The sequence below is a fragment of the Drosophila willistoni genome, assembly GCF_018902025.1.
Source record: "Drosophila willistoni isolate 14030-0811.24 chromosome 2R unlocalized genomic scaffold, UCI_dwil_1.1 Seg167, whole genome shotgun sequence".
NCBI lineage: Eukaryota > Metazoa > Arthropoda > Insecta > Diptera > Drosophilidae > Drosophila > Drosophila willistoni.
In genome coordinates this window covers 7,708,208-7,734,123 of record NW_025814050.1, presented here as the reverse complement: position 1 = coordinate 7,734,123, position 25,916 = coordinate 7,708,208, and the positions used below count along the sequence as shown (strand labels likewise).

At 39.5% G+C, this 25,916-nt stretch overlaps 3 protein-coding genes across 3 annotated transcripts in view; 1 reads left to right on the top strand and 2 right to left on the bottom strand.

The window, feature by feature from the left end:
- Window positions 1-25,916, top strand: part of LOC6644273 (cell adhesion molecule 3) — a 78,356-nt gene that overhangs the window by 20,389 nt on the left and 32,051 nt on the right. Inside the window, exon 2 of the mRNA XM_023176704.2 lies at window positions 3,936-4,489. Within this exon, the coding sequence (XP_023032472.2) occupies window positions 4,420-4,489 (70 nt within the window). The 5' untranslated portion in view covers window positions 3,936-4,419. The remainder of the gene's footprint in view (window positions 1-3,935; window positions 4,490-25,916) is intronic.
- Window positions 1,041-2,880, bottom strand: LOC26529793. Its single transcript, XM_015178106.3, has 5 exons — window positions 2,698-2,880; window positions 2,237-2,635; window positions 1,877-2,178; window positions 1,383-1,819; window positions 1,041-1,325 (listed from the first exon to the last, which is right to left on the bottom strand). Exons 1-4 carry the CDS (start codon window positions 2,775-2,777, stop codon window positions 1,581-1,583), a joined length of 1,020 nt encoding a protein of 339 aa, XP_015033592.2. The 5' UTR covers window positions 2,778-2,880; the 3' UTR covers window positions 1,041-1,325; window positions 1,383-1,580.
- Window positions 10,186-19,209, bottom strand: LOC124460315. Its single transcript, XM_047010853.1, has 2 exons — window positions 18,983-19,209; window positions 10,186-11,159 (listed from the first exon to the last, which is right to left on the bottom strand). The coding sequence occupies exon 2, from the start codon at window positions 11,123-11,125 to the stop codon at window positions 10,259-10,261; it is 867 nt and encodes a 288-aa protein (XP_046866809.1). The 5' UTR covers window positions 11,126-11,159; window positions 18,983-19,209; the 3' UTR covers window positions 10,186-10,258.

Below are 25,916 nucleotides of genomic sequence, written 5' to 3'. Positions count from 1 at the left end.
AGCGCTCTTGTTCAATCCGTAATAAACCACATTTCATTCCTTTGACCAATCAACATTCACTCCCCGTCCATCCATCAGAAAATTGTACGAGTTTCCCCCACACATAAAACATATTTTGTGTCCGCACAAAAAACAAAAAAAGCGCTTAAACTTTCTTAATGCCAGAAAGTAGAAAGATTTCTTGCTGTTTTCTCTTTTTTTTACAATTTATTTGCAAACATTTATTATAGTTACTTTTGTTTTATTCGCTTAAAGTACTTTTGCTTGTTATATGCGAATTGTGAAGGGCGAATTGAGCGGTGTGGTGAAGAGGGAAGGGGAACTTTTAATGCTGCATTGTTTTATGGACGCATCTCGTGGTTGGTAATGAAAATGCCCCAAATAAAACACAAGCTTGATAAAAAAATACACAAAAAAAAAACAGCAAGAGAAATTTATATATAAGACAAAACAAAGACTTTTGTTTTTGGGGCAACTGGCTGTGGAATCTAGGGAAACAAATTAGTTTAAAGATAAGTAGGTTACACAATTTGATGTGGGTCTTGATTAGCCTTGACTGAGACTGAGAGGACACCATCTGAGAGAAAGAGAGAGAAGGAAGAAAACGAAGAAAAGCAGATAGAAATGATGCAAACACAATCAGGCAACTGAGACGGAGAGTAGACTTCACGTGAAAATCCTTAAACAGCTGCCGATTGAATGGAGAGTTTCAAGGCAAATACTCAATACTCCATCTCTCTGGGGGTAAGGATTGTAAGCAGCCATAGCCTAGGTGGTCTGTAATGCGCCTTTGGACGAGTGCACTGTAAATACCAAAGCAATTTCCACTGGAAAATTAACAAGCGCCAAACCGCACAAGTGGCCAGAGTGGCATCTTCAGGAGCTGGATGGGATATGTGTGTGTATGTGTGTGTGCTTGTATGTTAGTAACATTGAGAGTAGCTTCAAGCCCCTTGCAGAGGCGTAAAAGACATAATGAATTTTCCCAGCCTTTCCACATGTTTCTCTCTCTTTGTTTATTTGCCTTAAAAAAATTTCTTTTGGCCCCCTCACAGACGAATGCAATTAAGGTTCGACTGCCTTAAACTGTTTTCCCAAAAAAGGAAAACAAGACAAAGAGCACAACAAAAACCAATGTTGCATGAGTGGAGAGCAAAATGAAATTCACAGAGTTCCTTTTCTCTAGTCGATTGCATATCATCAATGGCCATTTTGCAGACATTTGATATACCCTTTCCAAGGGAATCTTGCAAATATGAGTTTAAATCTGTAAATTTTTTGGATAAACCGAAATGTCTTATAATAAATCTACAAATTTTTGTTGTCTGAAAGGTTATTGGATCAGTAACTATTGACTGTTATGAAAATAAAATTATACTTACAGCCCTCAGAAAGGTCATACAAAGGATCAACATTGGAAAGAGCCTGCAATGATAAACCTTTGTACGTAGATGCAAATTTTAAATTGATTTTTCTTTCCTTTTCTTTTATTGTCAAGTGCATTTGGTGAAAATTTGTTGTTTGTTGCAAATTTCGTTTCTATCTAAGCCAATGCCTGCTAAGCAACTTTGAAAAATTATCTAATTACATAAATTGTTCTCTGACAATTGGGGTTTACAATAACAATTGGGCGAACTATCCATTGAGGCCTCATCTAATGCCTCCAAGAGGTTTGTAATGGTCCGCGGTTTTGTTTCCCAGATATCCTCAGGAAGGATATCATTTAGTTTATTCCAACGTAATAATCTCTTAAAAATATCATTGCAAAATTTTTGTTGCCTACGTATTTCCATGTCTCGTCCTAATTGAAGTTTTCGTTCTATGGAGTAAACCAAAAGAATTAATAAGAGTTATATTGCTATATATATTAGCTTACTGAGCGTTGCTGCTCTACGGTTTTTCTGTATTGTCAAATCTCGACGCGCTTCCTCAAACAAGGTGACGACACGTGCCATATACACATCCATCTCTTTGTTACTCTGTGAGGCAACAAAATCGGTGCCATCGTGGTCACATAGTAGGCCACGGAATGGAACAAAGGTCCAGTATATCGAGTTCCTAAATTCCTTGCGAGCATTTAAGAGATTATCACGACGCTCTGCATTTTTGCCATGCGCTCGACCATTCAGAAAGCGAAGTAATAAAGTACCTAAAAGCTCCTCCACTTTTATTTGGCAGCTACAAAGAAGAAACCAAAAATTTGGTTACAACTAATTTATATACGTTCTGATCTTACTCTGTTGCTCGTAACGAATATACTCCAGGTAATTTCTGCTCTCGCAGTAAGGTATGCAACTGATAGGCAATGCAGTTAATAACATCTTGGGCGGCATTCAATTGCATCCTGGTCAGAGCACGAACATCGTGTATAAAGAGACGATTGCGCCAACCTCTATAGAATGCCTGAATTTTGATAGCATAGTGATTATAGTATGCCAAAACAGTTGCTTGTAAATCTTCTTGTGTGGCAAAAAAGCGCTTTTTGCTACAAATATATCCACGAAACCATCGGGAAATAGTTGTGACTGCAGCTCTTTGCTTAAGGAATCTCTTACGACAAAGCCAACCTCGAAAATGCAGTTGCAAAACTCTGGCAGCCTTGAATTGCTGATAATCTAATAAGACATCTCTTATGCTACACGCAAATGAGGAAAATCAACCCTCAGCTCTGATTTTTAAGTTAGAAGATATACAAACCTTATACTTGGAAGACGTAGCGGAGAATCGTCATAGTAGTAGTCAATCTGTGAATCACTTTCCTTCTGCCAGGTGTCCATTATCCTGTGTACGAAATATGTTTACCTATTCGAGTGTGAATTGTTTATGTTTTCATCAGTTTTGATATTAATTCTTGGCCGATGTGTTAGCTAATGTTAAATACAAGGTTCACTTTGTTACAGTTTTACAGTTGCCTTTTGTCAATCGAATTGCTTTCATCATCAAATTCCCAGATTTACAGCCTATAAAGTTGAAGCCCACCGAGACACATTTTTGGTTCTCAAACTAAATCATTGACGGCATGCTTTAAGCTGCATTGGATTTACATTTTTCACGGCGCACACACACACACACACACAAAAATATATACTCACCATGCCCCATGCATTTTCCAACTGATTTGAAAATCCAAATGTTGCCCCATTAGCAAACCAAATACACGCACAACTCACAGCATCCCAAAGACGGAGTATCTAAAGCTTCAACTCCAGTCACGCACAGCGAATGCCACCAAAGCCTTTGCCCTGAGCTGACTTTACATTGAAAATTGGCAAAAGCCAAGCCATGAAATTGTACAACACGATTTTCACATTTCCTACATGACACCATTTTTGGCAATGGATGGTTGGTCTTGGCGTTGGTATCGATGTCTGGCGCCTACTTTACATGCCTGTATGCTATAAAGAGAGTGCCAGATTCTCTGCATCTCCTCCCCCTCTTAGTGTGAATGTGTGTGTGTGTTTTTCTGTGCATGCATCTGGGAAATTCACTTATGGAAATCGAAGAATTTCTCTGTATTTTTTTTGGTTTGGTTTCCCCTTTTCGTGGAGCAACGCGAACTAAACTGATATGAAGTATCAACATACAGTATTCAATGTAAATCCTTTAAGCTGAAAATGCGCTAGAGAGAAACTCTTGGAGAGTGACACGTTGAGTCAGTGGCTTTGATTTGGCAAGCGACTCAGTGTCTTCCATTTGCTCTAAGTTTTCACTTGCAAAAAAGTGAAAAGTGGCAGCAAGATAAAGATGGTATCTAACTAAGTATGTCAAATATGTATGAGAGTTTTTAATATCAATTCAGGGATGATTAAAATCGATAAAAACATTTTACAAAATGGTAATTTTTCTTTTTGTATGTATTTGGAGTTTATCTGTCCGTCAATCTGCTTTGAAAATTAATAATAGCTTTTATCCTTTCACCTTTCATTTCCTTGCAGCTAACCAATACATTGTCGAGGAAACGTGGGGGAATGAGAGATGAGCAGAAACTGAAAACGGCAGAAAAAACTAAAGTGAAATCATCTAACAACAAAAGTGGAAAAATAGTGCAATGCCGGAAATGAATATGCAAAAAAGCCAAAAGGGATATGAAAAATGCAAATAACCCAGCAAAATCGAATGTTAACCCTACGGCACATACATATGTGAGTCACTGTGACTACTAATTGTACGAAAGCAACAACGACAACAACGACAGAAAACAGAAAACCATAAAAAAAGACAAACAATACAACTGAAAAATGCATTAAATCTAACCACAAAACACATAGAGAAGAGAGAGAAATAAGGAAATTGTCCAACCAACCAAATTGGCTAAATGCGAAAAACAGAAAAATTGATTTCTGTGGTTTCAGTGCTAACGAAATCGACATTGTCCATTCAACTCATAAATAATTGAACGTCAACGTTAACGTGTTGCAAATGCCACTGGAAATGTTTAATATTTGGCGAATTTTCATCTTTGTTCTTGTCTATCTAACAGCTTTGCCAGGTAAGTGTTAATTTTTTAATTTGCCCAAATCATTCCTTATTAATTTAATTCGTTTCTTCATGTTAAATTTGTGTTTAAGCTGGCAGCTTAAATTCTACTACTGAGGCAATTATAATTAACTATTAAAGTTAAATTTATGTTGCACATAAATGTGACAGATAGAATTGTTACACACACACACATTTAACTCCCTACATCATTTGTGGTTCAATTATGATGCGGTTAAAGAAGTGGAAAGGTTAAGGGTTTGCATTTCACTCAATACTACAGAAATTGCAATCAGATACATATATTGTATGTATATAGAAACTGAAAACCGCAAAATAGTATTATTAAGGAAAAAACAATAACAGAAGCAAAAATGATTGTGGTAACGAGACAAAAGTGCAAGATTAAGCCAACAAATTGACAAAAACAAGTACACAAACTAAAAAATGAACGAAGAAAGCAAATTATGGTTAACTTTTAAAATGATTGTAAGTAATCTTATAAATACACAAACAAGATGTGAATGTACTTGGTTTGATTTCACTCAAATAGAACAACAGCTTAACGTGCCAAAAATATAAAAATTCTTTAAGTGATTTTCTTAAAATGAGCATTTAAATAAACTTGTTTAGTTAGCTTTTCTTTGGAAATGACAAGATATACATAGCTTTGATTTAACTGCTTAAAAAATATGTTCGTGTATTTCTCATAATAAAATATCCATTATCAAATCTTCCATCTCCTTAACCTGACAACCTGTGAATCTTAGTGAAAGATTGTATCATATATGTATAGTTAGGTTATCTCAAAAACCTTGTTGTTCCAACTAGGATTTCAGTACAAAATTTGTGTATAATGAGATTATATTATTAAATGCTTTAATACGATGGAACAAATCTTTGGTACTGGGTACCATTTCATAGCTGGTAAGGTTGCTACTTACTAGGAAATCATCTTTATATTCATTGACCACCCCACACAATGCATTTCATAATTTAGCTTTCTGTTTGAATAAATAACTTCTTTGTTAACTTTAAACTAGTACAAATGGTCCCCATAAAACTTACATACTTAACCAACGATACTGAGGGTGATTTGATTACCAATTCCATTAGATTTCGTCATCCTGTTTGAACTTTCCTTAAAGTGAAATAATAGGTACAGTTTTTTGTAATAATATTGAAAAGTATAAATAAATAGTTAATTTTTGTATTCTTCACTTAAATAATAAAGTTTCTGTGAAATTTTTATCAGCATTTTAACCTCACATTTTAAATCAATTACGGAATTGCTTCTCCTCCTTTGGGTTGTTCCACTCAATTTTCCATATTTCAATCAATCAATTGGCCTTTTTTTTGGTGTTCTTTTTTTTTTACTTTGGTTCTGTTCGGTATCTGGTGCTCTCTTAATATTGAATACCATCAATAACAATAATTTTCATAAATATGATAAGACATAAATCACAAAGTAGCAGGCGCCGCAAAGTGTCTGGCTAGGATAGAAGAGGCTGGAGTCCTGGCTTCCTGGATATCCATCCCAATGTCACTTGGTCATGCAAGGCACGCGCGCGACAATACATGTGGAGGGGGATGGGGGGGCTGATGGGGTAAGGAAGATTGTGGTATGCCAGGAGCCAGGCGGCTAGAGCTAAAGAGTGTGAGTGAGTGGCTAAGCAGGACATGGGACAGGACACAGGACTCAATGTCGTCGTCGGGGCGACGGCGTCACGCGGCGTTGTCATGGCGCAATAAAAATAAAAATCTAATTAGTATGCCGTTGACAGTTTAATCGTGATTACGCTGGCAAAAATGTCAGCAGAGCGGGTGGATGGGTAAGTGGCAAGAACCGTTGGTGAGCGGTTCGAGTTTAGGAGCATCAACATCAACATGCCAACAGTTGATTCCTGTTCTGGCTGTTGCTGTTGCTGTTGCTCCTCTCTCCATGTTGGACGTTTGTGCTTGGTATTTCCGGCAGCCGCCGCATGCAATGTGTGCGTGCCCCAACAACAAGTGAGGCTACTGTGCATCTGTGTGCGGTGTGTGTGTATGTGTGTCTTGGTGTCTAAAGCTTTGCGCTGAAAAATCTTGGCTCTCCCCAGTCACGGGTCATGGACTCGGTTCTCTTTGGTTGTGCCAAAAAAAATACAAGGAGGCTAAATAAAAATGTACAAAATATAATAAGCCACAGCCGGCGAGACAAGAGTCGCACCAAAATGTTAGAAAAATGAAAGAAAACCACGAGATGAGTTCAAAGAGTGTCATAAAAAAGCCATTAGACATAATGTACCTACAAAAATAGATCTGCTGTGTGATTTATAGAAAAATAGCGAAACCAATTTCAGATTTTCTTACTTTCAGAGTGGCTCTCCTTAAAGAAAATAGTTTCTTATCTAGAAAAGAGTTTCAAGGACTTTTTCATTTTTAAATTCTTTTTTATGCTGGAAAGATTTAACATTTTTCTACTACTTATGATAGAAAATTCTTAATATTTTTATGTATAATTCATACTAATGATACATACATATGTATTTCTGTTTTGTAACTTTTGAATTTTTAACAAATTGTAAATATGTAACTCCCACTGAAATCTTCAAAAATATCAAGCGTCAAGGTCAAAGAAGTTTAAAATTATATAACCAAATAACATTTAAAAAAATTCTTGTTCCTTTGAACTATAAAGAGAATCAGGTTTTCAATAGTTTTCTATTGAACCTCGTCTTTATTCTAGACTCAATGTGTTTACATTCAGCTCGTATGTGGGTTGTCACGCGAATGTCACACTCACACATACTCATATGGACACACTCCCACACACACACACACCCATTTACAGCTAAAAAGCTTGCCTCAGAGTTGGCCATTGAAATGCGTGTCTAGTGAAGGATATGCGGGACGTGATTGAAATTTTTAAACAGGCCCAACTAAGGGACTTTTGTTTAACGTGTATGACTAACTTGCTCACGTCACTTGGTTGTGTGCCAATACCAGTAGCTGTAAGAGCAGCAGCAGCAGTCAAAAATCAAAAATCAAGCTAGCTGAGACCGGAAACGGAAGTCGCCCGTATGAATTGCCCCGGCATTGCCACCCACGCACCGTATTCCCCATTACGTTTTGCCCAATTGCTCTTTTCACGATGTTAAAATTATAGTGCAACTTAAAATGAAGGCACAGAACAAATGAGGGGAGCATTTTCAAGTTCAGCACTCAAAAGTATGCAATGACTTATTTTTTAATAAAAAAGTCCTGCGAGTCAGCACATAAAGCCGGGGATTTATGAGCATCTCTTTTACAACTTTATAATACCAAAGCGAACACTGACAATGAGTAAAAGCGAAATATAAAATGAAATTAAAGCTGCCGGAAATGCAGACAAAGCGTACTCGTAGGACAAGTCATTGCAGGCAGCCATTTTGCCTAAAGTGTCAGACGGAAAGAGGCGACAAAATCATAATAAAAATGAAAAAAAAAAAACCAAAGAGAAAATATGAAACCGTCGAGAATTGAAATGAAATCTGAATCATATTGCAAAAGGGGAACTGTCTGAGGATGAGAAGTGACAAACAAACATACCACCGTACGTTCATAGCATCCAATTGCATTCAACAGGGAAATATTAAAAAAAAAAAAAAGGAAAATTCGTTGAAATATAATAATGAAAAATATTCTATAGAAGCAAAGTATGAGATGAAATGTAGAGAAAACAATGAGAAATGGTGAAAAAATGTAGCCCAATGCGATATGCCAACTGAAAGCTGGCAACGAAAAAAAAAGACTTGTAAAAATGTGTTCAATGACGGACAAAGAATATTAAATCCAATAAAAAAAGTTCCAAATGAAAGCCAAATGACACAACCAAGACAACTGTAGTTCAATGGAGTTAGAGGAAATTACCTGAGGTATTACATTCGGACAACCAGGAATTAAGGTGTTGATGCGGAGAAATCGAATGACATTTGCCTTAACAAAGCAAATTTTCTATATGCAAAGTAAAAAATGATAACATAGCATGATAATGATGAGGTGAACTAAACTTAAAAATCAACTAAAGTACTGTATTTTTTACCTATTTCGTTATGATATGGTACAGTAAGATTTCTATTATGGCATCTTTTTCTAAGCTCATTAAAAATAAAATATTACTTTGGCCAAGATTTGTTCATCAAGCATCATGGCATTATCCATTTCATGTTTGTTCCAAACAATTCTCAACTTCTTTTCCTATTAACTCTTGTTAAAGTCGCATATCTTACGCTCCAGGTGATCCATAGTTAACCTAGCTTGAAAAAGAAGTGTTCCATAGAAACTCACTTTGCTTAGTTCTCTCAGTTAACAATTTCCAGACTTGAGTTTTCCGTTTTTCTTTCTTCACTTGTTTTTTTTTTTTGTTGTGTTAGAAGGGGACGAGGTGGGCTTTTTTGTTTGGTTTGTTTGTTAGGGTCTATTACTTCCAAGCTGTTAAATGCGTCATCAAGAAATCCCCCAAGTTTAAGCTCTACACCTGCGACCAACCCACATCCTACCCCTCACTATAAGCCCTTGTCTGCAAAAAAATTTTCTCGTCGCCTTTTCTTTTGTTAATATTTTTTGTATTTGTGTTTTTTTTTTGCCTTACTTTCATTAAGTTCCGTGTACAGGAAGTAAAAAATTTGTTGTTTTTGTTTTTGCTGGGTTCACTGGTCCAAGTGCTAATGCGGCCAGACAATGGAGGCGTGGCATGGGGGCAGAAAAATAACAACAACAACCGAATGGAAAATAAAAATTGTAGGAAAATGGCAAACAGAAGGAAAAGTAGGCGTGGGGTGGGTGGGGCGGTCGAAATTAAATGAAAATGTGCTGCCACTGGACTGCCAATTACGAATGCGTAAATATTTTTGCTTGCAATTTAAAATAATTATTGCGTTCTCCAACAAAACAAGAGGCGCTTTTTCTCCCATATTCTCTCTCTGTGTCAGTCTATCTTTCTCTCTCTCTCTCGCTCTCTATCTCTCCCTCTCTTTCTCACAATAGTTGTGTTTGTGGCCTATTATTTGCAGTATATGTATGTTTATTTTTTCCCAGCCCTCCATCACTGCCCATTCATGTGTTTTTGGGGGCGTAAAGTTCAGGTTGTTTACCAACATTTTGCGGTTTGCTTTTCAATTTTCCATGTCCATAGGGATATAGCAGCAATATTATTATAAACAATTTGAAAATTTTGATAGACTAAAAACCAGAGAGATATCTAAAAATATATACATACATACATATGTAGAATATTTATGGACTAGAATTTGCAGGAACATAGAAATGATAGAAAGGTCCAAATAAGCCGATTTCAAAGTTTTTTGCTTCAATACTTAATATATTGAAATGTATTCAGTTTTCTCATAGTTTTTCTTTACATTTTTGATGCAGATGTAATGGTTAACAAAACATTTTTCAATTGCGATGCATTCACAATTTTAAAAAGTATGTATTCGTAGGGGGGTTGAATTTCCTAAGTAGGCAGCTAAATGAATTTTTTCCTTAAAATGTCTTCCTTCAAGAAATTGGGCACTGCAGCAATCTCACTTCAATGTTCTTTTTTATTCACTTGTAAGTTTGACACTAAAACTAGCTTAATTAAGAGCAGGGCACCAAGCCCCGCTTGGAGCGAAGTGTGGGGAGTTCTTTCGTGGGGAGAGCGATGGGCACCATCGGGAGAGCGGCGCGAGGTGAAAGCTTCCGCCTCCTTTAACCCTTGTGTTGCCCGGTTGGGCATAAACATGCTCCCCCCCTTGCAGGAGTGCAAGACCCAGGCAGTTTAATGGCACGCTCCGGACAGGGTCCAGCCAAAAACTGTGCGCATCGCAATCGGCCGCCCGCCAACCCCAGGTAGACTCCCTTCTAGCATGACCTCCGTGATCACATCCGCGCCCAGGACCAGAGACACTGACGACGGTCGGTAGAACGTCTCATCCGCCAGGACGATGCCCTCAAACTTTTTGGCGATCTGTGGGTCCACCGGAGCGCTTGGAGTGCGGCAGCACAAGCCATCGACCACCTTCAGGATCGCCTCCAATCGCCATCCTTCACTGATTGGGGACCGGATCACTGCTGCCACCGCTTTCTCTGCCCCTATATTGACGGCTGTCAACTTGAAGGCCGTGGCCAATGACGTCGCCATCGACGATACCGCAGAACAAGGGTCCACCAGGGCCTTCACGTCGAAGGTTTTTCCCTCCGTCTCAATGCGCACCATCGCCGTGGGCATCAGATGCGGATTGCGGTGCTGCAGCAGTGTGGTCAAGGTCAGTTTCGGATCGGAGGCTGGCGTTGGCGCGACCCTTCGTCTGGAGGACTCGGGGGTGACTCGGCGTACGACGGAGCTTGGAGTGCGTCGACGTGGCTGTTCATGGAAGTGAAGCAGCGTGTGGTGATCCTCCTCACAGATTCGGCACTTATCACCGCTTAAGCAGCTTCCTCCGGAATGTTGGTGGGCCAGGCAATTGGCGCAGTACTTATTCGCCAGCACTGCCCTCATCCTCTTCTCCACGTTCAGCCGCAGGAAGCGACGGCATCGCTTCAGAGGATGGATTCCGCGACAGACTCGGCAACGGAAGGACTCAGTTCCTCGCGAACATCTGCGCTCCTCTTTCGATGCCTGTACTGAACGCGGTCTCGGAGCCATGGAAACGGGATCTAGGTTGACGAATATCAGGAAGCTGCCGGGACAAATAATGAAGAAAGCGGATTAATGTAGGACGATAAAACACATATTACTACTGGCAGCTCGGCCCTTCTTCCTTGGGAGGAAGGACCAAGTGCTGGACGCTACTGTAGTTTTACGTAATGGGTTTGAATTCTTTCTTCTGGAGGAAGAAAGATCAACTTTGCGACGGGACGCTTCACAATACCGCGAGCGGTAAGCAGTTCGACGACGCGGACATTGCCGTCACTGCCAGGGTGTGTCTGGTGGATTCGCCCGAGACGCCATTCATTAAATGGAAGATTGTCGTCTTTGAGTACCACCAGATCGCCCACTTCAAGATTTTTAGAAGGGAATCGCCACTTATTGCGCTTATGTAGCTCCTTCAGATACTCGTCTTTCCATCGGGTGCAGAAATGCTGACTCACGGCCTTCAGACGCTGCCACCGGTTAATGATAGACGGTACCTGATCCTTGATTTCAGGTTCCGTCACGGATAGCAATGGACCGCCAACTAGGAAATGGCCTGGGGTCAAAGCTAAAGAGTCGGTGGGGTCTTCAGACATAGGAGAAATCGGCCGCGAGTTCAAACACGCCTCTACCTTAGCCAGCAGCGTAGAGAACTCTTCAAAAGTATACCTTTGGTTGGAAGTGGCCTTGTAGAACAGAGTTTTAAAACTCTTAACTCCAGCCTCCCACAACCCTCCCATGTGTGGTGCCCCGGGAGGGATGAAATGCCAGGACAGATTCTGATGGCTGTAGTGGGATAATATTTTCTGCTGGGTAGCATTTAGGAAATCTTTTTCAAGCACTCTGGATGCACCTACGAAGTTTTTCCCGTTGTCGGACTGCACTTGCTGGGGACACCCTCGCCTCGATACAAAGCGAGCGAATGCTGCCAGAAATGCTTCGGTACTCAAATCCGAAGTTGCCTCAAGGTGAATGGCTTTGGTGGAAAAGCAAACAAAGACACACACATATCCCTTTGATATGCGGCAAGCGCGGCCGGTGAAACTCTTGATGTCGAAAGGACCTGCAAAATCTATACCGGTGGTCGTGAAAGGACGTGCGAAAGTAGTTCGCTGGGCCGGAAGGGTGCCCATTAGCTGTGATTGCAGCCTTCTTTTATAAATCACACAGACTTTGCATGAATTGACCACCGATTTTACTAGATTCCGCAGTCTTGGAATCCAGTATCTCTGTCGGATGAGACGGACTACCAGTTGGCTGCCCCCATGGAGAGAGATCTGATGCGTGAAAAGCACCAACAGCCGGGACAACGGACTTACTACTGGCAACAGAATGGGGTTACGCTCATCGTAACTAAGGGCCGCTGCTTGTTGCACGCGCCCACATGCTCGGATCACACCTGATGCGTCAATGAAAGGATTCAAATTGAGAATGGTGCTAGACGTGGGCAGAGATTTCTTCTGCTGTAGACACCGATGTTCCGTCGGAAAGTAATCACGCTGAGTGACTCGGATCAACGCCTGGAGTACTTGATTGATCTCGCTAGAGGTCACCTCCCCGGAGTAATCGTTTGGCAGTTTACGACACCTTCTGCCGAAACGGATCACATATGCTATCACTCGTAAGGCACGTGCCAGATTGGAAAAACGAGATAATATCTCGTTGGCTGGCTTAGCGATCGCGACGTGGACCTTCACTACCCGCTTCTCCAAGGCAGTGTCTAGTGGGAGTGGTGTCGCTCGCTGCCAGGACTCTTGTGGTTCCCGTAGCCATGGTGGGCCGTGCCACCACAAATCCTTGTGTACCAATTCCTGCGCACTCAGGCCGCGGCTAGGGAGATCTGCTGGGTTGTCCTCTGAACGAACGTGATTCCATGGGGCGTCATTTGTTGCCGTCACAATCTTTGCTACCCGATTTGCGACAAACGTTGTCCATGTGCAGGGTGGCTTATTTAACCACGACAGTACGACGGTGGAATCTGACCAATAAAAAGCCTCCGCATTATCAACTGGAAGTTGCGGAAGAACTGCAGCTGCCAGTTCCGCTAAAAGTGTAGCTCCGCATAATTCAAGGCGGGGCAATGAAACCGTTTTAACCGGGGCGACTCTAGATTTCGCTGCAAGAAGGCAGCATGATATGCCTTGGTCATTGCTAACGCGCACGTAAATTGCGGCACCATAAGCCCGCTGTGACGCATCGCAAAAACAATGGAATTGGATGTCGGAATTTGGGTCATGAAGAACCCATCGTGGAATTCGGATCTGGTCAAGGAAGGAGTAGCTCTTTGTAAAATCCTGCCACCTGTGATGGAGTTCACTGGGCAATTGATCATCCCACCCTAGCTCTTGTAACCAGAGCTCTTGCATAAACACCTTGGCTTGAATCACAAAGGGAGCCAGCCAGCCAGCGGGATCGAATAGCTTGGCGATCTGCCCGAGGACTTCTCGCTTAGTATAAGCTGACTTGACATCTTGGGGTGAGATGACAAAATAAAACTCATCCGTAGTCGCTTTCCATCGGATTCCCAGTGTTTTCGCTGTGCTGGCCTCTTCGATGTCGAGGAAATCAGCATTCAGTAAATGACTCTTTGGAATACAACTGAGCACGCTCTTCACATTCGATGTCCACTTGCGCAAGGGAAAGCCAGCTGAACCAAGAGCGTCTTGAAGTTCATTGACCATTGCGATTGCCGTTGTTTCATTATGAGCCCCTGCCAGGACATCATCGACATACATATAGGACTTGATAATATCGCTAGCCAAAGGAAATTTGGATTGTACATCACTTGCGAGTTGCTGAAGTACTCGGATGGCTAAGAACGGAGCACAGTTAATGCCAAACGTGACGGTATTCAGCTCGTAATCACCAAGTTGCCCCTCTTTATTTCGGAACAGGATCCTCTGAAATGGCGTGTGGATTTGATCGACCATAATTTGGCGGTACATTTTTGTGATGTCGGCATTGAAAACTACTCGGAAAAAACGCCACTTGAGAATCTGAGTAGTGAGATCGGACTGAAGTACCGGACCAGGGTAAAGTATGTCGTTGAGACTTACTCCGTTGGTGGACTTGCTAGAGGCGTTAAAAACTACCCGTACCTTTGTTGTGGTGCTGTCGGGCTTGAAAACCGCATGGTGTGGCAAATAAAAATTGTTATTAGTGCCGTCAAATGGAACCTGACGCATGTGGCCCAAGTCCAAATATTCTTGGATGACGGCGTCATACTCAGTTTTTGCCGGAATATTTTTAAGGAGTCGGCTTTCGTTTTTTAGGAACTGAGCCAATGCCCCTGGTCTGGAATGACCAAGGTTGATGTTGGTTGGATCTCGAAACGGAAGTGAGACCGTATATCTCCCCGCAACATCTCTTCTTGTGGTCTTCTGGAAATTGACCTCGCAAACAGAGTCAGAATCTTCTACCGGTTTGCCCGGTAGATCCTCCACCTCCCAAAACCTTGTGAGAAGAGTTTCAAGTCCCTCCTCTCTGCTAACTGCGACCCTCGTGGTGAACGCGGCACATGAACTGACGGGGACCCCTTGCAACGGGCCTGAAATGACCCAACCGAATCTCGTCTCTTGAGCCATTAAAGATCCGCACACTTCGGTCTGGATGCCGGAAAGAGTCACCGCTGGTATTACATCAATGCCAAGGAGTAGATCGATCTTTGCCTTTAATCTGAAGGAGGGGTCGGCTAGAGGAATATTGGGCATTCCTTCCAGTGTGGCTTGGGCTATCGTACATGACGGCAAATCATCAGCAACTTGGGACAAGACAAACGCTTCTATCTCGATCTGGACTGGAGGTCCATGCGATGACCGAATGCTTATGTGACAGACCTTCAAGGTTCTATTGACCTTTCCGTTAATGCCTGTCACTTCGGCCCTGACAGTTTGGAATGGTAACTTCATGAGTCGGAACATTCTTTCGGATATGAAATTGGCTTCAGAAGCCGGGTCTAATAGCGCCCGTGAAGCATAAGTAGTGCCCTTGTGCCAAAAGTCCACGATCGCTGTACCTAGCAACTTATCTCGTGAGGACCTTGCCTCAGAGGTAAAGTAAGTCCGGACAATATTGTGCGAACTGGGCTGAGCTGGGACCGACGTTGGATTATTCTCCGGTCGGGCGTCCTTGTGCAAGAGCGTATTGTGACGCCCCTTGCACGTGAAGCAATTGTGCTGACTCGGACAATCTTTTACTTGATGTCCTCTTGCGAAACAGTTCAGACAAAGGGACTTTTTCTTTATGTATGCCACCCTCTCTGGCACCGTCATCTGAAGGAAGCGGGGACATCGACGCACCGGGTGATTCTCCTTCATACAGAGATCACAGGATTTTGGTTTGGTGGTCACCTTGGCTTCAAATGTATTAGCCTTTCGGGTGGCTGGAATCGGATTTCGTGGAGGTTTCGATGTGGGAACCGAAATAGCCATTGCAGTTGTATTTTCCACCGCTTCGAGCGTACGGAACCGCTCAGTGAGGAAATCGTCCATCATTTGCCACTCTGGAATGGCAGTCTTGTCTCCCAGAGATTGCTCCCATAATGAAAGGGTATTCTTTGGCAATTTGATGGAACAGAAAAATACGAACATGCCTCCCCAAGTGGTTACTGGCAGGCCACAGTGCTCAAAAGCGCGAATGGATGCCTGCAGAGCATTCTGATGATCCTGTAATGCTTTTCCGGACTCATGGGAAATTTGAGGCAGGTCAAGAAGTGCTCGGAATTGGCTGTTCACGATAAGTCGCTTATTTTCGAAACGCTGTTTAAGTGCATTCCATGCCGTTTCAAAACCATCATTTGTAAGCGGGAATTTTGCTACAATGAGGTTGGCTTCACCCCTCGTTTTCGCTAGGAGATGGTACAGCTTTTCAACAGGGGAAATTCGCGAATCGCTTATGTAGATGGCTGTAAACAAGTCACGGAACGTGGGCCATTTTAAATAATCTCCCGTAAAGACTTCTGTGTCAATGGGTGGCAATCGACAGCCTCGTTCTGCTGGTGCAGAGGTAGGCGCATGACGGTTCGGAGGAGTCGGAGCAGACCTTTCATGGATAAGCTCGTTTAATCGAGCCGTGCATCGCTCGTAAACTTGATAGCATTTGTCATATTTAGCTTGGATGGCTAAATCTTCAGAGTTATCGTCTTTACCATCTATGAGTGCCTCGCATTTCTCATATTCCTGCTCGACCTTCTCCCACAACGCTTGAACTCGATCACGACGGACTTGGAGCGTAAATACGCTGACCTCGGACAGTGACGTGACGTGGTTGTCGACTTCAAACTGACTTAGTTTATCGCAAATGGAACCAAACTTCTTCAAAGCCATGGTGGAAGCAGCTAAAACCCTTTTGGTCTCGGACCGAGTGACTCTTGGGGCGGTTACCAAAATCTGTGGAAGTGGTACCAATGATTTGACCTCTTTTTGGCTTGCTCGTCGTGGCTCTGACGTGGCTTGCTGAAAGGTCGTGCTCGATGGTGCGGACTTGAGAGTTAGTGGACTAGAGAGGGTCTGAAATGCTCGGGAAGGAGGAGTAGTAGGGCTGGTACTCCTCTGGCGCTGACCTGGAGCAGCAATTGAGGATTTGCTCGGGGCTGCAGTGTTCTCAGCTGCTTTCTCGTCTTTTGACGGGCTCGTGCTCATAACCCCAGAGAGTGGCGGTTATAAAGTGGTGAGCTGGCTTGGCACGGCTTGAAAATTAGCCAAAAAGACGAACTGGAACGTTTGGGAAAAACTGGAACACTACCAAACCACTTGAAGAACGGCTTTGAAACGCCTTGAAATAGATTGAAAAAAAAACCAGAAAACGAGCTGGTACGTTTGGAATGACTTGGAACACTGCCAAAAAACCCTAGGAACGGCTTGGAACACCTTGGAATTCAAATATAACTACAAAGATGCGACTTGGAGCGGGTGGAAACACTTTGGAATTGAAATCGAACCAAAGATAAGACTTGAAACGCTTGGAAACACTTTGTAATTGGAATCTAACTCCAAAGATACGACTTGGAACGTGTGGGAATACTTTGGAATTGCAATATAACTCCAAAGATGCGACTTGGAACGTGTGGGAATACTTTGGAATTGCAATAGAACCAAAGATACGACTTGAAACGCTTGGAAACACTTTGGAATTGGAATCTAACTCCAAAGATACGACTTGGAACACGTGGGAATACTTTGGAATTGAAATATAACTCCAAAAAAATACGACTTGGAACACGTGGGAATATTTTGGACTTGAAATGTAACTCCAAAAATACGACTTGGAATACGTGGGAATACTTTGGAATTGAAATATAACTCCAAAAATACGACTTGGAACACGTGGGAATATTTTGGACTTGAAATGTAACTCCAAAAATACGACTTGGAATACGTGGGAATATTTTGGACTTGAAATGTAACTCCAAAAATACGACTTGGAGCACGTGGGAATATTTTGGAATTGAAATATAACTCCAAAAAATACGACTTGGAACGCGTGGGAATAGAATAAACAAAAACGCGGAACACAAATTTTTACCAATTAAATATTATTCGATTTTTTCCTCAACGTGACCCTTCAACCTATATACCCCACAAAGTGCCTGCCAACCTAGGGTATACAGCACAGCTACTTTTGGTCGTTTGCTTTGTGCCGGTCTTTGGCACATGAGCTTGCAGCTGTGCTGGTATACTGCAGTTAAGCGGTACTTATGTATGCTCGTATGTATGTATGTATATAGGCTGCAAGGGATAGCGGGATTTGTTCGCGGTGGTGGAAAAATATATTTGTGTGCGAAAAAATTAGAAATTTTGTGGAATGTATGTATGTATGGATATGTATATGGGAATCAATATGTAAAATTTTATGTATGGAAAAAATATGTATATGTATATGGATATGAATATATATATGTAAAATTTTATGTATGGAAAAATATGTATATATATGTATGTGTATGGATATGTATATATATATGTAAAATTTTATGTATGGAAAAATATGTATATATATGTATGTGTATGGATATGTAAAATGTTGGAGTATATATATATGTATTTAAAAATTTCTTTTTCTCTTTTTTCTTTTTTTTTAAATATGAAAATATGGAATGGCGATATGCAGAGGTGTGAATGGATCGGATTTCTTTATATAAATTAATGTTTTTTTTTTTTTTTTTTTTTTTAATATGATTTCTTTTGCTGTGTCTAACCGATATGCCCCCAACTTTATAGGGTGTCTGGTCACCAGAAATGTCTAAGTGTGGCTTTTATATGTGAGAGGGTGGTTCACTTTCGTTTTTTTTTTTTAAAAATCTTTATTATTTGTATTGAAAATTTTCTTCTCTTCGTTGAAAACCACCTTTCACTGCGCGCACACTTTTCCCAGGAGTGGACTGTATTTGCACAAAACCTTTATTTTTGGATTTAATGTAGCACTGGATATGTTTGTAATTTTTGTCACATTCACACACTCTGCTTGCATATACATATATATCTTATATGTAGGAGATCACTTTTTTCGTAGGTTTGATTCACTGCATACATACATATGTGTTAATATTTTTTTGAAATTGCGAAAAAATATATATTGGAAATAGGCAAATAAAATATGGCGCCTTATATACTTGGCCTATATATGCCAAAGTGCGAGGAAAAAACTTGAAGTGGGCGAACCAATATGGCGCCTTATGTACTGGACACATATATATGTATGAAAATTTGGGGACCAAAATTTTCTCTCCTTTGAGGAGGAAAAATTTGCGCGAAAGTAATTTTTACTTGGATTAGGAGAATCAATGGCAACAATTATATGTATGTGAGTATGGGTACGGATGCTGGAGGCATGTACATGTACTCATATACCTATAATTTGCAAAAAAATTACTTAGCTTGAAATATGGATGAAATTCCACCGATGCTAGTGGTTCGAGAGGATCTTAGTATCCGGCTCGAAGGACCAAATGTATTCGTAGGGGGGTTGAATTTCCTAAGTAGGCAGCTAAATGAATTTTTTCCTTAAAATGTCTTCCTTCAAGAAATTGGGCACTGCAGCAATCTCACTTCAATGTTCTTTTTTATTCACTTGTAAGTTTGACACTAAAACTAGCTTAATTAAGAGCAGGGCACCAAGCCCCGCTTGGAGCGAAGTGTGGGGAGTTCTTTCGTGGGGAGAGCGATGGGCACCATCGGGAGAGCGGCGCGAGGTGAAAGCTTCCGCCTCCTTTAACCCTTGTGTTGCCCGGTTGGGCATAAACAAAGTAAAAGTAACAAGTTTTCATTCAGATTTATGCTTAAAGCCTTAGTCTTATAAAAACTTTATTTATAACGATTTCATTTAACCACATTGTTAGAGCTTAGCTTTATAACATCTTGTCTCTTTTTAAAAATAATCAAATTAACCTGTTTTTTTTGCTAGTTCTTTGTTAAAGGCCATAAAATCTTTAGCATTATTAACTCTGGTCTCCTGGGACTTTATCAATGTTAGTCTTAAGTCCACCGCAGGAATCGTGCTTGATTTTCATCAAATTATCTGACTGATTGTTTGATTGCTTTGGCTGAGCAAAAAAGAAAAAAAAAAACACAAAACCCCAAAAACAAAAATGAAACATCCTGTGTATATATATACATATCATATTAAATTAGCATTATTCACAACATTTCAACAGCTATGAATATGCAATAGGTCGGCACACGTTGTCTCATCCTGCGAGCTCCTCTCTCTTACACGTCACTCTTCACGTTTCGTCAGCTCATACATCAATATATACATATATGTATGTGTCTGTATATGTATATAGTAAATACATGTACATATACTTTATGCATATATGTATTAATTTTCATGCGTCACGTCGGCGTCACGTTCTGATCATGATGATGAAGATGATGATGCCGCCGCCGCCGCCGCCTCGAATGAGGATGCTGCTGCTGCTGCTGCTCCTGATGATGATGATGATGATGATGATGGTGATGGAGACGAGCATTCCGTAACAGACGCCAATTCCGTGGGGTACGTTTACTTTCGTCAGTTAAAAGTTGTATTTTTTCCTGCAAAAATTTTCTGCATATTCATCAAAAGTTCTTTATTCAGCTTTCATATAGATGGATTGGTGGTTTGTTTGTTCATACACTAGTATGGGTATGTGTGTATGTGTGTATATTATTTGTGTGTGAGTGTGGCCATATTTATATTTATATTTTATTTTTATTGCTTTATTTTTGTATTATGCTGAAATCAAGAGGTTATGAGTATTCAAGGATTTTGATTGGTTTTCCCATTTAACGATGGGCCAATCTCCACTTAAAACTTTCGACTCAGATATTTGCCCTATCTGATAAAATTTGCTATGGAAAAGTATTTAATCATTTTCGACAAAGGTAAATAAAAGAGCTATACTCTTTATTACACTGTCTTTTTTTCTCCATATCCCTCTCTCCTTCTCGCTCACTATCAATATAAGTCAAAATTGTACAAAAATAATTTATAAAAAAAAAAATTTGCAACCATTTCTCATGACCATGCCTTGAAAAAGCACTTCAAAGTTTTTCAATAATTCAACCCGAGCAGAAATAAAAGTACTATATAGGACAAGAAACAAAATAAAACCCAAATGGTTCAATTTAGCTATGATGAAGTTTTTATACCCTTACCAATTGTAATTTATATGAAGTTATAGCACAAAGGTAAATAAAAGTGCCAAAATTTTAGACATGTCATGAAAGAACTAGAACTTTTTTGCTCATATCAATGCTTATTTATGCATTCTAAACATGGTTAATATCTAAATAGAACTTATAACCAAATTTCTGCTTTTTTGACACGAGATCTACATACATACATATACAACTTGAACGGTTTTTAGTAATATTTCATTAACCTGCTAAAAAGTTCACTAAGTACTCTAAAAACAGCAGATCAAATAAAAAATATTTGCCATTATATGTTTATACAAAATGTACTACTAAGCCCATAGCTCATATTTTCTTGCAGGGTATTTAAAAAGAAGCAAAGCCCAAAAATAAAGCTTTACCGCATTAAAATCACTTAAAAAATCGACGCCACATTTTTGTGTAGAGGAAAAACTTTCTGTGTGGACTTTTTACTAACGTATAGAGAGGAGTGAGAAGGGGAGACAGAGAGGAGGAAAAATATAAAGAAAATGAGAACGAGGCCTTCTTTCGCTTTGCTTCTTCCATTTTACCATTTTTATGATTTCCACACAATGAACGCACTTGGCGTACATTAAATGAAACCTCCAAAGAAGCATTTATCAAATTTTTACTCACCTCACCACATTTCTTTCTGTTTCCTCCCCCTGTCTGGGCAAGTATAGCAGGATGACTACACGGCTAGGTGTGAGTTGTAGTGCTCTGTCGTTTTTGTCGGGTTGTGTATTATTTTTGATACATTTATAAAACGGAAGGTGGGCGAACATAATGTGCGCTTAATGACAGCAATGAAGATGCCAAAATGATAAACAGCAAGAGCAAAAACAACAACGACCATAGATAGATAGAAGGAAAAAGAAATGAAAAACAAACAGTAAAATGGAAAATGTGTTTAGTCATTTTGTGGAAGAATGACCAATAAGCAAAACAAACAAAAGAGGATTATTTTAAAAAGGGTTTTTTTTAGAGGATTCTTTTTTTTTACAATGTTGCTCTAGAATCGACAACTCTCGAAATCAATTGTTTTAGATAAAATGTCTTTGATTTTCGTTGTAAAGTTACACAAAATGTTGCAGTTAAATGCTATCCTCTTGTTTTGCAACATTCTATAGAATTTATGTTTTCCATTCTTTTAAGAATTTTCTTGTTTCTATTAGTCATTATGATTATAATTATTACCATCATTCTCTCCTTAATGAATTGACTTTTGTTTGAAGCAAGAATGGAAGGAAGGAATTTTACTTTTGGTAACAAAACATTTCATTCAAATGATTCATCCATTGTCTGACCAACTCATTTTCTACTCATCATTTGTATCTTTTCCTTCTCTGTTGCTCTCTAGACAAACTTTAAATGTCAATTAGTTGTCATAACGACGACGAAGGAGATGGCAGAGAAGAAGAAAAAGGCGAGAAAAGAAAGGGGAAATTGTTGTTTTTTTCGTGTTGTGCCGTCTTCTGCATTTTATTTCGATTGCAAGAAGCAAAAATGTCGAAATAATAATAATTTATAACTATCAATGTCATAAGTTCATGACATGCTCATCAATCAATGCATTAGACAGCTCAGACATGCGCGGAGAAAAAGTGAGCTAAAGTGGGCGTGCCAAAACGTCGGCTGTCCAAGAGCTTTCCATTTTCCCTTCATGCTGTTGTGTGGTTGTTGCTGTTGCTGTTCTGTGGTAGTGCGAAAAGCAAAAGTTTTCGTGGCATTGCTCATAATTTTATGTTGCATACTTTGCTGCGCCCAAGTAATATCCACGCTACAATTGACAGCAATTGCGTTTCGGTTTGGCTCCCCCCCACCATTTCTTCCTGACATCTTCACCCGTGGGTAGTATTTGCCAAACTTGTCGAAATATTGCTAAAACTTGTGTATTTTCGAGTTCAACATTGAAACTTTTCGTTTTGATGGCAATGCGAAGAAGTTTTTCGAGCTCTGATACTGACAGTTGATTGAGTTTTATATTAATTCTCTTGATTTGTATTTTATTTAGCCAGAGTTTTAAACGTATTTAAGGAGTCTGTAATGAATTATTATAAAAAATTCTATTTTTTGCCATAAATGGTGAAAACTTCAGAAACGTTGTGCTTTTATATATTAATCAGATATTAAAAATAGTGAAATAAGAATGAAAAGAAAGCTTTGCATTAATTTCAAATGATTTAATTGCTCATGCCTTTTCAACGGATTTCCTTCAACTTGATTGTTTGGACTTTTGTGGTTACATTGCTTCGTCGGTAAACCACAAAGGTCTCCACACACAGACTCCTCAGACTCCCCCACACACACAAACACATACATACATACAATCACATAAATCGCTTTCGAAAAAGTGAAGCCCCAACTTTAGCTGGAGGCCAAAAATTCTCAGGTGTTGTTGCAGTAAATTTCTTTTTCACTTTAAGTTTCAGTCATCTTTTACCTTTGGGATATTTTTCTTCGTTTCGTTTTTTTACATTTCCTTGTTTGCATTTCTTTCTTTTTCCATTGTTGTTTATATCCGTCTGTTGTGTTACTGTTGCCTCATCCTCTTCTGCTTTTCCTTTACCCGCATTGGCTTATTCAAATTGAGTCAATTTTTGTTAAATTTCCGTTGGCTTCCATCTATATATGTATGTATGTATGTATAAGTATTTATAGGGCAAAATGGATCGGATGCTGTTTGCCTAAAGGTTAACGTGGTACTCTTACTCCAGCTTTTGCTACTGTTGTTGGCGATGTTTCTGTTGCTGTTGCATTCCTTGGACCGTCTATAATCCTGGCCAGCGTTGAATGTGTTGGCACAAAAAGCCAATTTAAAAGTGCCAACAATGATTTATGTTTTATGTCTTTCAGCCCAGACTTTACTTTGTCTCGTTTTTCTGCTTCCTTGTTTTGCTTTTCTTTCTCTCGCTTTCTACATTTAATAATAATTTAAATACGAAATAACTTGGCATAACTTTAATTTAAACAATTAACCCAAACATGGCACAATGTTTGTAACTAATAAAACTAAATGACTTAATGTCCTGCACATCAAGATTCCCCGAGAAGATCCTTTGACTGGGGATTGCGTGCCACAACCAAAAGTGGCAAAAGGCGCATAATTAAAACAACAACGAACACCATGTAAAGCCACTAAAACTAGTGCTAACGTCTCCATTTATACCCGTACACATACATATACACATACAATATATAAACCGCTTTCAGTGGCAAAAAGTCATTGGACTTCCTGCATATGAGTGTGTGTGTGGGTTGGTGTATGGAAACTACTGTGTATATGAGGGTGTGTGTGTACCAAGAACATTTGCTGCAAAAGGCGCAATTAAAGTACACGAGACACGGACACGACAACGAACAACAAACAACAACATAAACGACAATAACAAGGAAGAGCGACAACACAAAAAAATATGAGGTAAATGCATAAAGGATTTCAGTTACTCTTTCCATAAAGTGTTTTCTCGATACATCGAAATTTTTTGTTAAAAACATACCCTAATGCTGAATTTTAAAACTTCATTAAAATAACAATTCAATTTGTATTGAAGCCAAAAATGGAAAACCTTTTGTTTTCTTTCATTTTTATTAAGGTAGTGGAGACACTAAATGAATAATTAAGAAATCATAACAAAATCTATCTACCTTTAGTTCAGTAAAAAGGTAAAAATTTGAAATAATTTACTATTAGAGGTAAAAAATCACAAAAATGATTCAATAGTCGCTGTAAAACTCCAGCCTGTAGGTTACTTAGTTTAGAAATAATCCACTTAAATAAATCAAGAGATTTACAATGCGACTTATAGGTTTATTTTAAATTATTTTAAAACTCGTTTTACTCGATTTTCGTTTCTTAAATTGGTAATGTTCCTAGAAAACTTTTCTTTCTTTCTTTTGCCAAAAATCTAGTTTAACTTATAAGGCTGTAGTTGTTTCTTAATGAGAAATGTTTTATTTGTAGTTTTGGACATGACATTTGCACTTAACTTAATGACAAACTCTTTGACATCACTGATTAACTCTGAGTGTGGCATACAAAGAGCAACAATGCCAATGACAAGGACAACAACAGCAGCAGCATCGGGAACCACTACTTACTCCTGACCCGACAACGTCCTTTCTGCATAGCCTGGCAGTTACAAAAGCCATTATAACCATATGTTCCTGGCAAGCAGCACGAAAGCATCATCACAGTCCTGCTCGTCCTTTACCGTTGAAGTGCTTCCGCATATTGTAAGCATGTGTGTGTATGTGTGTGAGCATTACAAAGTGTCCTGAGTTAAGCAAATGTATGTAATAATACAGCTGGTAATAGTTGGCTTCCAATGCTGATAAGCTAGCAAATTGCTAGAAAAAAAAAAAAAACGAGCAAATGTCGAATGCGAGTACAAAAGCTAAATATAATTGAATTATTAAGGATAAATAGAACTTGTCTTAGTTTCTGTTTAATCTAAATTTGTAATTTTCTGTTAATTAGAACTGGTCCAAAAAATAGTTTTTAATTTCGTAAAACATATACCTACTTGCCAATAGTAAGGGACTAGTCTCCGACTTGATTATACACATATTATTTGAGTGCAATGTATTCTGGGGGAAATTTAATCCTCCCTTTTGCTACACTCTAGCCTCAATTTGCCAGCCAATTAATTACACATAATTAATATATTTGAAGCTTAACAAATAAATCACTTAACTCTCTAGTGCAATTATACCTTCCCATCCGCCGGCAAGCTAATCATCAAATTTCAAACTCCATTCAGCAAATGAGACGAGAAAAGGGGGACTTAAAGTAGTCGTAAATTTTTGCCATAAATTTATCCAAGTAGAAGACATCATCCTTTCAGCCTGTCTGGCTGCCTGCCTGCAGTTGATGGGTGAAATTATAACTCACACCAGACGTGATAAATCAATAAAAGTGTCCCAAACAGGAGGAGGAGTCTCCCCATCTCAAGGTGTTTACTCGTCTGATGACTTTCCTGTCAATGTAAATAATGGCAAGCGACATAAATGCGAAATATAAAGTGACATAAAGTCTGGCTAAAAGATTAATACGGCTAAAAGGCAACGTTGCCATGTGCAACAAACTAAAGTGTTTCTCTGCACAAAGTGTTTTGAGAAAAGTAAAATATTTATATTTTTCCCAAGCAAACCAATATAGATTAGAA

Excerpts from the sequence above, each read along its gene's own strand:
- LOC26529793 (XM_015178106.3), bottom strand. The coding sequence starts at position 2,777 with ATGGACACCTGGCAGAAGGAAAGTGATTCACAGATTGACTACTACTAT. Across the intron at positions 2,636-2,697 it reads CTACGTCTTCCAAGTATAAG|CATAAGAGATGTCTTATTAG; the intron begins GTTTGTATATCT and ends ATTTGCGTGTAG. Across the intron at positions 1,820-1,876 it reads CCGTAGAGCAGCAACGCTCA|AACGAAAACTTCAATTAGGA; the intron begins GTAAGCTAATAT and ends TTTACTCCATAG.
- LOC124460315 (XM_047010853.1), bottom strand. The coding sequence starts at position 11,125 with ATGGCTCCGAGACCGCGTTCAGTACAGGCATCGAAAGAGGAGCGCAGA.